This window comes from Cryptosporidium parvum, chromosome 7, assembly GCF_000165345.1.
Source record: "Cryptosporidium parvum Iowa II chromosome 7, whole genome shotgun sequence".
In the NCBI taxonomy this organism is placed as follows: domain Eukaryota; phylum Apicomplexa; class Conoidasida; order Eucoccidiorida; family Cryptosporidiidae; genus Cryptosporidium; species Cryptosporidium parvum.
The window spans coordinates 1,024,444-1,038,022 of NC_006986.1; the positions used below are offsets into that span (position 1 = coordinate 1,024,444).

A 13,579-nucleotide genomic window follows, 5' to 3' on the forward strand; every position below is an offset into this window, starting at 1 on the left:
AAGTGTTTATAAATACACAGGTTTTGCGTGTGTGTTTTTTTAAATTTTAATTTAAAACATATTATAAGTGACTTTCCAATAGGAAATTAACTATTAGGAAACAATTAAATAGGATTATTCACATCTCAAAATAGGAGCCATAAATTCTAGGATATTTTCTAGGTGTTTTTGTTCTCAGGAGGAGAATAGGAGAATAACATCATTTTTTGAGGAGGAATCGCTCAATCCATTAACCCCCCCAAATACCAGAGTTTCCAATACTTTTGTTGACGCAGTTGAGACTCTGGATTTGAGGGAAGAAGAAGGGAGGGAGAAAGGAGGAAAAGAAGAAGGAAAGGGTAGAAAGGAAGGGGGAGGAAGAGAAAGAATGGGAGGTGGAAGAGGTGTAAGAAGGAGTGAGCGAGAGGAAAAAAAGAAGAAAGGGAAAGAGAAGGAAAATAGACAGGAAAAGAAGGGAAAGTAGAAAATAAAAAGTAAAGATAAAAGAAGAAAAAAGTGAGATGGAAAAGAATAAGAAATCGTCTCTTAACCTTTGAAACTAAAGAACTTAAGGGAATTTAACGAGAGTATAAAGTTAGTTAAAATACAAATTTCAAAATCGGACCATTCTAAGTGCTTGTAAGCCTACCTAACATAGCTTAGCCTCGTCCCTCCCAAACATCAGAATTATACGGAAATCGATGATGCAAGGGAGCTGAAAACGCTCTTAGGATTCCTAAGGAGGTTCTGGGGAGTATCAAATTCAAACACTCTACCTGATTCAAGAACAAGAATTTTGTCGTAATTGATGATTGTTTTAATCCTGTGGGCAATAGTTAATATAGTACACCCTTTAAACTCGGATTTGATAGTTTCCTGAATTAGAGAGTCGGTCTGGATGTCCACAAAGGAAGTTGCTTCATCAAGAAGAAGGATCCTGGATTTTCTAAGAATGGCTCTTGTTAGGCAAAATAGTTGCTTAATACCCACACTAAGCTGGGTTCCACCTCCTTCTAATTGGAAGTTTAACTTCCCTGGAAGGTTGTTAACGTAATCAAATACGTGCGCCCTTTTAAGAACCTCATAAAGTTCTTCATCTGAATAACTTCCTTTTGGGTCTAAATTGAACCTTACTGTGCCAGTGAATATTACTGGGTCCTGGGGGACTATAGAAATAGATTCTCTGAGCTTTAGAGGGGAAACCTTAGAGGTTTCTAAATCATCTATCAATATTGCACCAAAAGAAGGGTCGAATAGACGAAGTATTGCAGAAAATAGACTGCTTTTTCCAGCCCCTGTCCTCCCAACTATTCCAATTCTTTCTCCTGGAGAAATCTTCAAACATATATTGCATAGAGAAGGATTAGGATTAGGGTAGAATGTCATATCCACATTCCTGAATTCAATCTTGCCTTGAGAAGGCCAGTCTTCTGGTACATTTATATTACTTTTCTCTTGATCTGATACAACTACTTGGTACATTTCTGAATCTGTATATGTACGAATTCTTTCAAACCCAACCATATCTGCTTCAAATTCACCGACAGTAAAGATACTATACCTTAACCATCCAGGTAAAGCTACTGCAAATGACAAAATAGTACCAAGAATACCCGGATTTGATAGATTACAAGCTGAAAGAAGTACGCTGAAAATCCCTGTTACAACTAAAGTCATACAACCAATTACCTCAAGACGGAGGTAAAGCCAAATATAGGCAATGTCCAAGTGATATCTGATATTATTTAAAGCAATTATTGCATTATCCATTTTTCTAATAAGCATGTTCTCTGCTCCAAATGTGTGAATTGTTGCTAAGCCTGACATAGTTTCCATCAATTGAGACGTAATAGGAGCTGTTAAAGCTGCTGACTTTCTTTCACTTTGACGGATAATTGGCGGGTACTTTTTGGCCACACAATAAAAAGCGTAAAATATTGGTGGAATGAAGAAAAGGAACTGTGGTGTTATTACTCCAACTGATACCAACATTGTTGCTGACATTAAAACTGTTACAGATGAATTGTTAAAGCTTGTTGGTAGGAGCTCATCTAAATGAACAAGATCTGAAGTAAACCTGTTTAATATTCTTCCAATTGGAGTGTTTTCAAAGAATGAAAGAGGAGCATGCTCAATATGAGAAAGAAGCTTATTGTGATAGATCTTAGACACTCCAACACCTCCTACTCGGAAGATGATTGTGGTTACAGTGCAAACAATTGGGAGTACAATACATGCTGTCAAGTATATGTTAAAGTAAGCTCTCCAGTTTTCTTCATTAGCATTTTCTAGCCATATTCCAATGAAGAAAGTAATAAGTACGTATATTGCAACCAATAAAGATACAAAAATTAATAGTTTAAAGAGAGTGAGCTTTTCGTAAGAGAATATGTACTTCATATAAGTATCTAGAGATACCACTCCTTCTTCTTCCTCCTCTTCCTCTTCTTCATCAACTTTAAACCTTGAACTCTCTCCTTCCTCTTCTGTTATAGAGATTCCTTCTTGACTATAGTTTTGAGTTGAATTGCTTTTAATAAGACTTGTTAGAGTTAAAGACTCTCTTGAACTGTTATTTGAGCCAAGTTTTGCAATCTTTTGGTCATTCTTTGTTTGAGTTAAGTTTGAACCAAAAAGATTCTTATAGTGAGGAAACTTTAGCAATCCATAGGGATCTCCCAAATATAAGGGTTTCTTGCTGATGTCATCCAGAAGTAAAACCTTATCAACATGAACAACTAAATCTGCAAGATGAGTTGCCAAAATGACACATTTATCTCTAAGCAACCCAAGTATACAATTCTTGAAGATTCTAGCTGATACATTACTATCAACTGCACTAAGACAATCATCAAGTGCATAAATCTGAGACCTCTGGTAAACAGCTCTTGCCAGACTAATTCTTTGTCGTTGGCCTCCAGAAAGGTTATTAGAGCTACCACTTATCATAGTTTGGTCACCTTTTGGAAAGATCTTGAAATCTGCTACTAAACAACAAGCATCAACAACTTGAGCATACCATTCAGGGTCAAATGGGGCTCCAAAAAGAATATTTTCTCTAATTGTACCAGTAACAGCCCAAGCTAATTGAGGAACATAAGCCAATTTTCCACTAACCTGTCGAAGTCCTTTATAATGCTGAAGTTCATTAATTATGGAAAGCAATAGACCACTTTTTCCGCTGCCAACTGGTCCTAAAATAGCCATCATTTCCCCAGGATTTACTTCAAAAGAAAGGTCTTTCATTAAGAGAGCACCACTTGGCCATCTTAGCTCAACTTTCTCGTATTTAACATTTCCTTTTATTGGCTCTGAAAGGTCTTGATCCTCAATTGGCATTGCACGAGAGACTTTAGAGCAAGATGAAGTATTCATAAGTGAATTAATATTGGATCTATCTTCAATGACTAGGAATTCGCTAATTCTTTCACATGATAGAATTAAATCCCTGAATAGAGCATAAGATTTGGGGAAGGAGGCAATAAACTCACTCACTGCATCGTACACAACGTATGCAAAGAATATATTGGCAGGGTCATTAACCTCACCCATATACCTTCTTACAATAATAGTAAAAAGAAGAGCGTGAAAAACAACAGCATGGCATGCTGCTGCAAATCCCCAACATGTACCTTGAGCCAGTAAACTTAAGATTTCGTTTTCTCTATGTGAATCAATATTTTTGATAAAATATCTTTCCCAAGAGTATGATTTAATAATCTTAATGTAATTAAGATACTCAGAAGTCAAAAGAATACGACGATCTCTGATTTCTGAAAATGGCTTTCTTAGATAGGCTCTGATATTTAGGAAGCTAATACTCCATGTAGCATGAGCAAACATAACTAATATTCCAACAATTCCTGAAATTCCAATATTCATATAAAGCATTATAGCTGCAATAGTGACCGAACAAGCGCCATAGTAGAATTCGTGACTTGTATATAGCCTTCCAAACCTAGAAACATCGTTATTTAGAAGATTAACAACGTTTCCAGACATGCCAAAGGATCCCGTAGCTCCTTGCAGAGAAATTTCTGAAGCCACAGAAAGTCTGGCTTTGCTAGCTCTAGAAGAGAGCTCTGTGTTTGATTGAGGGCTTTCTGAAAATATATTCGAGTCCAAATTCAATAATTTCCTGTAAACAACCCCAGTAATCAAGGAGCGAATTTGCCTCCCTAATCTTGTAACAATCCTGGTTTCTTGCTGTCTTAAAACTGCATAAGCAATTATGAGGGTTGTCATTGCAAATATATAGGCAAAACCTTTGCAAGCAATACTTGAACTAAATCTCTCAGGAACAATCCCCAAAATAACTGCCCACCAAGGGATAGCTGAATCAGCAGAAGATTCAACTCTGGGAATGAGCTCAGAAGATTGAATACATTCCAAGAGCTTTCTTAGTAGAAATATCTGAGTTAAATTACAGATATTTGAAAATATAACTAAAGCAAATATAATAAATATTTGCTTACTGTAACACTGGAATAATACCCTGGCCAGTGAAGGAAATTTAAGCTTTTTACTAGAAGCAGAACTATTTGTATTAGTGTTATTCCCATTTTTGTTTTCAAACACTTTAGATTTTCCAAATCTTTCACATTCTGCCTTCCATTTATCTTCAAAGTTAGCAAGCGAGTAACTTGGATCGTTTTGCTCCGGTAAATGGTAATACTCATCCAAAGATAGTATATGGTCATATGCAGAGTCAATTATTGGAGTAAACCAAGAAAAAGTAAATTTAGATAAGAAGCTAGCACTCTCTTCTGGAGTTATTCCACCAGTTTTTTTGTGTATAAACGGCTTTTCATCTTGTACTTGATCATCATTTTCTTTTTTCAAATTTCTATTAAAAATCCCTCCAAGCATTTTACAGTGCAAAGATGAGCTCTTTCGAAGCTAAACCTCCTTGCTTAACTTTTTTTTCCTTAGCTTTAACCCTTCTCTAAATTTGATTGATTTACCTCAATATTCCTTTCTCTACTTTGATTTATTCTTATTGCCTTGTGTATTCAAAAACTTGGCTATTTCTTATTTTTTGTATAATATACGGTACCGTCTAGAGTGGCGCCAATCCTGTTCCTCATACCATTAAATATAGTTGTTATTTTCTTGGATTAAGAGTTTTTTTTGCCTAACACAAGTTCAAGTTAGCAGATATCTTTTTCTAAAACGATTTATGTTATCGTTAGAAAGCTCTGAGACTTTTTCCTAGCTCTTTCTCTCTTTAAAAAACCTCTTCCATAAAGATTTATTTGAATCCATACGTGTGCCCGCCAGATGACCCGCCTTTATGCATCCCCCCACTTTAGCCATGCACTTTGAATCATGTCATCTGAATCTTTTTACATATTTAAAGTGTGTGAAGACTAATAAGATTTTGCGTGAGACAACAAACTGACTGGGGATTTGGTAGAATGAGTTGTTGTCTCTTGAGACTATCGCTTCAAAATTGAAAAAGAATGACTTTTTTCAGTATAAAGGTCCTTAACCACATAATGTTATGGTTTGGTTTGATCATTTTTTGGGCTATTACGCAAATATATGGCAAATCTCCAGTGGAACATGGAAAGCTAATGCGTAATTGCCCCCCTGAATTTACTTATAGTGAGCTTCGAAGACTTACATCAGAAGGATCTTTGGTGGAGGCTCAGAACTTTTTAGACTCTTTGAGATCAACTGAGATCAATGTTTTGTATGGAATGATTGAAGTAAGATTTGATACAGACGTTCGAAAGCTTCAAATTGAGCTTCCTAACCTGGAGCTTGCTGATATAAAAGTATCTTCAAAAATTCGAGAATTTATTTCGTATGAATATGTATTTGATTGTAAAGATATTAAAGAAAGTACCAGGTTCTTGTTTTGGATCATTAGACATTTTGATTTGAACTACTTGTCTCCTACCATAGCATTTTCAATCACCAAGTATGTACTTGGAGAGGCTTCCAAAATCTTTGGGAAGGAACATTTTATACCAGTAACACCTGTTACATCAATTAATTTGTCTGAAGTTATAGCTCAAAATAGTAAAGATGATTTTCCTTCAAGAAAGCAAATCAATGAAGCTATACGGAAGTTTACTTCCACTGGCAGGTTCCCTGAATATAAGGGAGTTATTGACTTGCCCGACATTACCAGCATTACTCCAGCTTCTATTGAGGATAAAGTTTTGAGAAGCAGAATCCTAATACTTCAGAGAGGAGGATACGCTCCAAAGAACAAAGATCGTTCTCAAATTCAAACAGTTAAGTATATTATGAGAACTTCCAGGTATTATTTGAACATTTATTTATCTGCAGAAATGTCTTATAGGCTTTGGAGTATTGTATATTTTATTATGACAGGAATAAGAATATCTGAATATAAATATAAAATGTTCCCATTTATCATGAAAAAGAGCCAATCTGATACCTGGCCCCATGAATCTGATGTTTTAGAGGCAATTTCAGGAACTTTAACTAAGTTTGGAATTAAACATAAACCTTTGAGTATTCATTCCAGCTGGTATAAAAAATTAAAGCAAGAAGGATATGTACTTTCTGTTCCTCAAAACATAAAAACCTCTCGGTGGTTTTGTAGATTCTTCCAGCATTATCTTCAAATCATGATTAATCCATACTTACAGTTTAATATATGGAAGACTACTCTTGAGAATCTTTTAGAACCTCATATTAGACAAGTCAATGTTTCTGGTGATAAATGTTTTATTAAAGAAGATCCCAAATTCCCGTGGCCAAATTGTAGTCAAGTTCCCATCAATTCTCCTGAATACGATGTATTAAAACATGATAAAGCTGTGGACAACTTAACTCATGAATTTGCTCGTATTATCCATAATTTCAATCCTGGATATCCATTTCATGATCTGTGTGAATTAACGCGTCAATTGATTGAAACAGGTTCTTTTCGTAGAAAAGTAAGACAACCAATCACTAGAGTAAAGCATGAAATTGCCATTCGTAAACTTGAGAGAAAGACATATGTTAGAAATCTTGTAAGATCTTATAATTATGCAAAGAAATACGAGCCTTTCATTCAGCCAAGCGACGAAATGTTGTTCTTCTTTAAAGATTATATTGAAAATGACGTTCCTTTGAATGATAAGATCGCTGATAAAATTGCAAGAGAAAAGTTCATGGACGAAGATCTTGAAGATGTTGTTAAGACTAGGAACTTTGTTATTGACTGTGCGAAAACATATAGTTCTATTACTGCTAGAAAAAGTTGGAACGACTTAGAGATTCGTGAAATCCCAGCTAAAGGAAAGAAAGCCATTAGTACAGCCTGTAGTAACCTTTTTTACTCAAGACCAAAATGCAAATTTGAGTCTATTCCTCCATTTCATCCAGCAAGAGAACATAGTGATATTTTAACTGGTGAATTTTCTCTTCGTATATTTTCATATTTTAGAAGTATTGGAGTTTATAATACCATTCCAGATGACTTTTGCCCTGATGCCATTAATGTGATGAGTAAAATCTTTAGGATTGAGCCAAAGAACCATGAACAATTAAAGAGAGATTATGCTAAGAATTCCAAAATTCATGAAAGAGATCGATTTATCCGAAATGCTTTGTTAAAGTTCAAAACTCTTGATAATACTGATGTCCAAAGATCAAGAGCTCGCAAACTGAGTGAGATGATGGAACAAATTGTTAAATCTAAGCTTCAAGATAAGCTTAAACCAAAAACGTTTGATTATATTTTCGGTAGAATTGTTAATAGGTACTCAGAATTTGTTAGTAAAGCTGATGGTAATTATTGGGAAATTGATGAACTGAAAGATATGGTTCGGCTTGGGAAGAGGTTTGTATATTATAACTCTTTCAAACAGTTCCCAAAGAATAAGTTTAAACATGTTTGTGATAAACTTCTTACAAATATTGTTCTGAAGATTCATGGTTCTGAAGCAATTATTGAACGTATTAGAAACTCTGACCCCTCTCTTAAGCTCAGCGATCAAAGAATTTCTAGAGATATCACCAAAAATCTTTGTTTCAGTCTCGGAAGCTGGCAAATTTCACTTCGAAAAAGAATAAAAAATAAGCTTGAATTCCTTTGGCTTAAAATGAATAACCATAAACAAGAATATAAACTTATTGACTCTAATTTGATTCCAATTCCCAAGCACGCTAGCCAAAAATACTATATCCAAGTAGCTGACGCCAATATTATAAACTTTTATAATTCATTGGGTACTAATTTGAAGCATCAATTCCCACACTTAGATATAAAGCTCCCAAATACCATTCCAATTGAACCTGAAGTAATGAGACTTAGAAAGTTGGGATACGATTGTCCACCTCCAAAATCTGCTAAAAGTGATGGAATACCTACTGCTGAGGAATGTATACGATATATTTACAGATATGGACTTTATATTTACAATGGCTTGATTCTAGATTTTAAAATCCTTTACAAAGTATACCAGAAATCTTTTATGGATTCAGGATTTCAATCTTTAGCGTATTTACCAAACATATATCCCAAATTTCTCAATTTTTCTCTATTGAAATCAAGTTTATTTGATTATAACTTCCACAGATTTGAAACTATATGTTCCTTAAATAAATTAGAAACCGAATTATATTGGAACCAATATTTTACAGTTGTTGAGAACATTTCCAAAGATTTAATTAAACAATTACATTCTGCAAATGTTATTCTTCCAGGATCAGCTGATCGTACTAGTAGTACTTACAATATATCCCCCTTAAAAACCAGATCTCGTACTATTTGTGAATTTATTGCCAGAATTCTGAATCCAAACTTTTACAAGAGTTTTGATGTTAACACTTCTGACTTTTTCAAGGGTCAAATATCAAATTCTGAATATAATAAAGGACTTGTCTGGTATGATTTAAATCAAGTCAACAGTGGATCTGCACAGCATACGCCTAAACAAATTGATAAGAATGTTATGCGTTCACTTTATACCATCTATTTTGTTCAATCTTGTATTCACTCACTGATGAAATACTTTTCTGGTATCCATTTTTTGCATGCAGCTTTATTATGTAGAAAAACAAGAGAATGGAGAGGCTGTGATGAGACTCAGTTTATTGGATATAACTATATTGAACATTTGGAGGTTGGTGATCCAATTGAAGAAATTTACTTGAATAGACTATTAAAGGGAGTATTTGTTGATATGGTGACTTTTGAGTTGCAAGAAAAATCAACTTCGTTATTCTGGTCAAGCAAGCTTTATGATATGCCAACTGACAGACTTCCAATTTCTTATATGAGATTTTGTCCAGTTTCTATCAGAATACATGATTATCTTCAATCTGGGAGGTTCAACAACTTTGTGGATTCTTGTGTTTATGCTTTGGAAACTAGTAATGTTTTTCGTGTTGAAATTAATGGGGACATGTTTACCATAAAACGAAGTGTTGCTGAAAAGCTTTGTTCAAGTACATTTTGGGGACAAGATTGTAATCACCCTACAATCAAGAGTTCTGCAAAATTTCTTTATGAACGTTTAATTCAAGCCCTTAAACTCCCTTCTCCAGTTATTCCAAGCTCAATTATGTGTAATATTGCATATGAAATGGCCTTCAGTAGGAATCCTGTTAATATCTGCTTTAATCCTAATACTTTCGTGGATACTAGGCCTAAAGCTGGAACAAACCCCTATTCTGAAGACTATAAGCTAAATCACAAAACCAATGATGAAAAACCCAGACTTAGAACTAAGAAATGGGACACTCCAGAAATGAATTTTGAAAATGCTATTCCTCTCCGCGAAGACCCTATGGGAATGCTTGGGCACATTGCAAAAACTTATTCTTTAAGCGAAGTAAATTTTTCTGAGCTTAGAGATGCATGCGAGCAGGCACCAGTTTCCATTAGAGACTGCTCCAAAGTACCTTCTTTTGTAAAAGAGTATCCAAAAATTGTGAAAAACCCAGAAATCTTAAAGAAAATCAATGAGGAGACCATGAGGTTATTTTACCCTTTAGTCAAAAAAGATAACCCAAGGAGTTTTGAAGAATTTCCAATCAGAATTGCCACCTTTGTGGAGCTTTGCAATCTTTCTGTATCAACTTACAATATCAGCCCAGAGCTTTTCAACACTGCTTGTGTTTCTTCTTTTGGATGGAATAAACATTTTAAATCCAACCAGGAAATTTGGAAAGGTACAGATTGGCAAACTTCTATACTTTATTGTAGTTCCACATCCAAATGGAAAAGCTGCTCAAAATGGTCAAACAAGAATAAATTTGAGCTCGAAAATGATCGAGTATTTGAATTATCTTCTTCATATGCTAGTTCAAGTCCCCTTCAAAAAGCTTCTATTGACTTTATGGCTGCTTTCTTCTCTTCCACTATTTCTCTCTTCCTTTCTGGTGCAAACACTCAAAATATCTCAGAAGACCCTAAAGACCTTGAAATGATTACAAAATTGAGAGAGAATTATGATATGTTTTGTCCTGCAGCAACTGAGCTTCTTGTAAGTCATAAACTTATTGATCAATCGAAATTAAAACCCTCAATTATTGAATTTATGAGGTCTGAGGAAATTTCTTACACTCAAGTAAGGAGAAGAAAGCCAAATAACGGAATTCCATATTTGTTTTTCAACGCCGATTGCCCTGAAATCCTTACAAATCATATCTTAAACATTGTAAACAGTGATGAGAACTCTGTTAAATCAAATCCTGATGTTCCCTTACAATGGTCTAGAAAAGAATTTATCCTCGAATTTGCAGTTAGAGTCTGCAAAAAGCATTTCTCTTGGAAAGACTGCAATTATGACAAAGATATTTTGAATAAAAATAATCCACTGGAAATTAACCACTTTGAATATGTTGCCTCTTCAATGTATAGGGAATTCTTGATTAGCTATATTGAAGATAAAGGGTCAGTTCCCAAGAAAATTGGTAATCATAAAAATGATAACTTTTATGTTTTTTGTAAGCTCTCAATTAACGTAATTTCCGAGCATCCCAGAATAATCCACAGCAACCAAGTTAGGTCATTAATTGAAAATCTCCTTCCAAAAAAATTCAAAAAATATTCCCAAAATATCGCCAATGTCTTCTTTAGTTCATTCGAAATCTTCCATAAAGGTGTCAAATATACTAAAAGTATCAAACCTCCAAAAGAAATCACAAAATTCTCATTTTCTTAATTTTATTTAACTCTAATCACTAAACCTATATATGGTGAAAAAAAAGAAGGTATTTTGTGGTTCATTTAGCTCAAAATACGCATGCATGTACGCATGCAATTTTGTTATATACAACGGTACTTAGTCAAGAAATTAGGAAAGGTATTTTGGAAAAAAAAATACAGGTAATGGAAAGTGTATTATTCCTTGATACAGTTGATATTATTATTAATATTATTATTATTATGATATGCAGAATATATAATTAGGGAAAGTTTTTTTCTAATCTATAATTGATTTTCAATCGTTTATTTGTTTGCTAACATTTTTTTTCCTATTATAATTAAAATCGATAAATATTAATTTAGTGATATTTATATTCAGGTTTAGAATGAAATTTTTGTTCAGAGCCAACTGATTTAATTCAAGAAAATTTAGGAATTTTCCTTTTTATAGAGTAATTTCTAGATCCAACAGCTATTGAGTTTAGGAGGGAAAATTCTTAATTAAGAAGAAATATAAAAACTACCAAATTTTGTATTACCTTATTTTCTCATATTTTGGTGTTATTAATTGATAATTTATATTAAATAGTATGTAAGCTTTCCGATTTTAGCTGATTTTCTCCTATTTCCTTTTCATTTTGAAATAATAATTAATAGATGAAAATACCTTTTATAGAGGGGTGGTGCTACACTCGATTGTGTCTCCCCCCAGATAAGTGGAAAAATCCGCACTTAATATATGTAAAGCAAAAGATTTTGAGATTAACTTATTTTTGAATTATTGATAAAAGAAAAACAAAACATGGGTAACTTGAAATCCTGTTGTTCTTTTGCCGATGAACACTCCCTAACCTCTACTCAACTAGTAGTTGGAAATGGTTCAGGAGCTTCAGAAACTGCTTCCAACCACCCCCAAGAAGAAGTTAATGATATCAATACTTTTAATGTAAAGTTAATAATGCAAGATAGAAGTAAGCTTGACTGCGAGGTAGTATTTGATAGCACAAGTATTTCGCTTTCTGGAGATGGAAAATGCAGAAATATTGCTTTGGATGAAATCCACCAATTATTATATTCAAAGGAAGAGCTTTCTAGAGTTGAAAGTAGTGCTGGAATCAGCGATTCCGACAATTGTGTTGCAATTCATCTCAAAGAATCAGGAAACTGTATTCCCCTTTTCTTTAATAATTCGCAAGACAAAGAAAGATTTGTTGCAACAGCAAACAAATTCAAACCAAACTTTAACTAAAACAGGAATTTCATTAATTCTGGATTTGTTTTTTCCAAACCCTATAAATAAAATCCAAATAGCTTTTCTTCAATACCAGGGAGAGAATTAATAAAATATTTTTGATTTTTTCTGACTACTTCCAGAACTTTTTTTTTCTATTGTGGAAAGGAACTTGAAGAATTAATTTACACTATGAAGTTTCCCATCATTTTCATCAAAGATGATGATTCTTTTGGGGAACCGAATAGTCAAGGGGAACCGGTTATAATTGATAAAGTTTGCCCCTACTGAATATGTATTAAGTGAATTTTTTGGAGCTGAATATTCCTGATAATTTTTAGAAAAAGTTATATAAGGAAATTCTATAATTCTGAAAAATACAAAAATCGAATAATAATGCTTTGTAATCTTAATATTTCTAGACAGACAGCTAGCTTTGTAAAGTCTCTTTCATATGGAGATTTTATTTATTATCTACTTTTTAAGATATTCTATTCATTTCCTATCCGTATTTCTTTTTTTTATATATCTACAAATAATTCTCCCTAATATCTTCGAGAATTCTCGATTTTTTATAGTTGGAAAATTTTTTTGCCGGAGATAACAATCATATCTATTTTCTCTTCTTTTTTTTTTATCTTAGTCCGCCTCTAAGTTGTAGAACCATATGTATCGTGCATCCAGCTGTTACTTTATAGTCCAAAAGTCTTAAATCGTCTGACATTTGCTTTCCAGAATAAATCAAACGAATTTGTTTTACATCAATTCCTTCTTTTTCTTGAAGTGCTTGTTTGACCTATTCAAATAAGTAAACAAATTGTTAATTTTTTCATTTACGAAATTTCATATTTGTTAGTATATTTCTTACCTGTAAAACCGTATTTTCAGGCTCAAAGTTGAAGTTTTGTTTTTTACCTGTTAAGGTTTTGACTAGAATTTGCATTAATAATAAATGTGTGTGTTCTTCAAAGACAGTTCAAATTCTAAAATTTAACTATTTATCTCAGTTATTCATTTTCATTCGATTTCTATAATTCTTGAAATCTCCTGAATTGTTTCATTTTTTAACCGGGTACACCCAGTCCAGTACAAATGCCCCCCAACATATTTATAACTCTTTTGGCCACTAAAATTCAAATAATAAAAAATTTCAATTTACACACAATGTTATAAAAACTAAGAATTAGAATTAATATAGAGGAAACAAAAATATTACATAAAACTTGAAATATTATATTAATACAGAT

The 13,579-nt window shown here is 33.3% G+C and overlaps 4 protein-coding genes across 4 annotated transcripts; 2 read left to right on the forward strand and 2 right to left on the reverse strand.

Annotated features, from left to right (window-relative positions):
• Positions 1 to 666: 666 nt before the first annotated feature.
• cgd7_4520 (ABC ATpase (2 ABC domains) with 10 transmembrane domains, adjacent duplicated gene) lies at positions 667 to 4,848 on the reverse strand (the record flags this gene model as incomplete). Its single annotated transcript, XM_628600.1, has 1 exon — positions 667 to 4,848. One exon carries the CDS (start codon positions 4,846 to 4,848, stop codon positions 667 to 669), a length of 4,182 nt encoding a protein of 1,393 aa, XP_628602.1.
• A 593-nt stretch (positions 4,849 to 5,441) lies between these two features.
• Positions 5,442 to 11,117, forward strand: cgd7_4530 (signal peptide, large secreted protein; the record flags this gene model as incomplete). Its single annotated transcript, XM_628601.1, has 1 exon — positions 5,442 to 11,117. The coding sequence occupies one exon, from the start codon at positions 5,442 to 5,444 to the stop codon at positions 11,115 to 11,117; it is 5,676 nt and encodes a 1,891-aa protein (XP_628603.1).
• Positions 11,118 to 11,879: 762 nt separating this feature from the next.
• On the forward strand, positions 11,880 to 12,350 carry cgd7_4540 (CP15/60 sporozoite 60K protein; the record flags this gene model as incomplete). Its single annotated transcript, XM_628602.1, has 1 exon — positions 11,880 to 12,350. A coding segment is annotated over one exon (471 nt), but the record flags the coding sequence as incomplete, so codon positions are not given.
• Positions 12,351 to 12,966: 616 nt separating this feature from the next.
• On the reverse strand, positions 12,967 to 13,275 carry cgd7_4550 (ubiquitin-like protein, putative; the record flags this gene model as incomplete). Its single annotated transcript, XM_001388372.1, has 2 exons — positions 12,967 to 13,128; positions 13,201 to 13,275. 2 exons carry the CDS (start codon positions 13,273 to 13,275, stop codon positions 12,967 to 12,969), a joined length of 237 nt encoding a protein of 78 aa, XP_001388409.1.
• Positions 13,276 to 13,579: the final 304 nt, after the last annotated feature.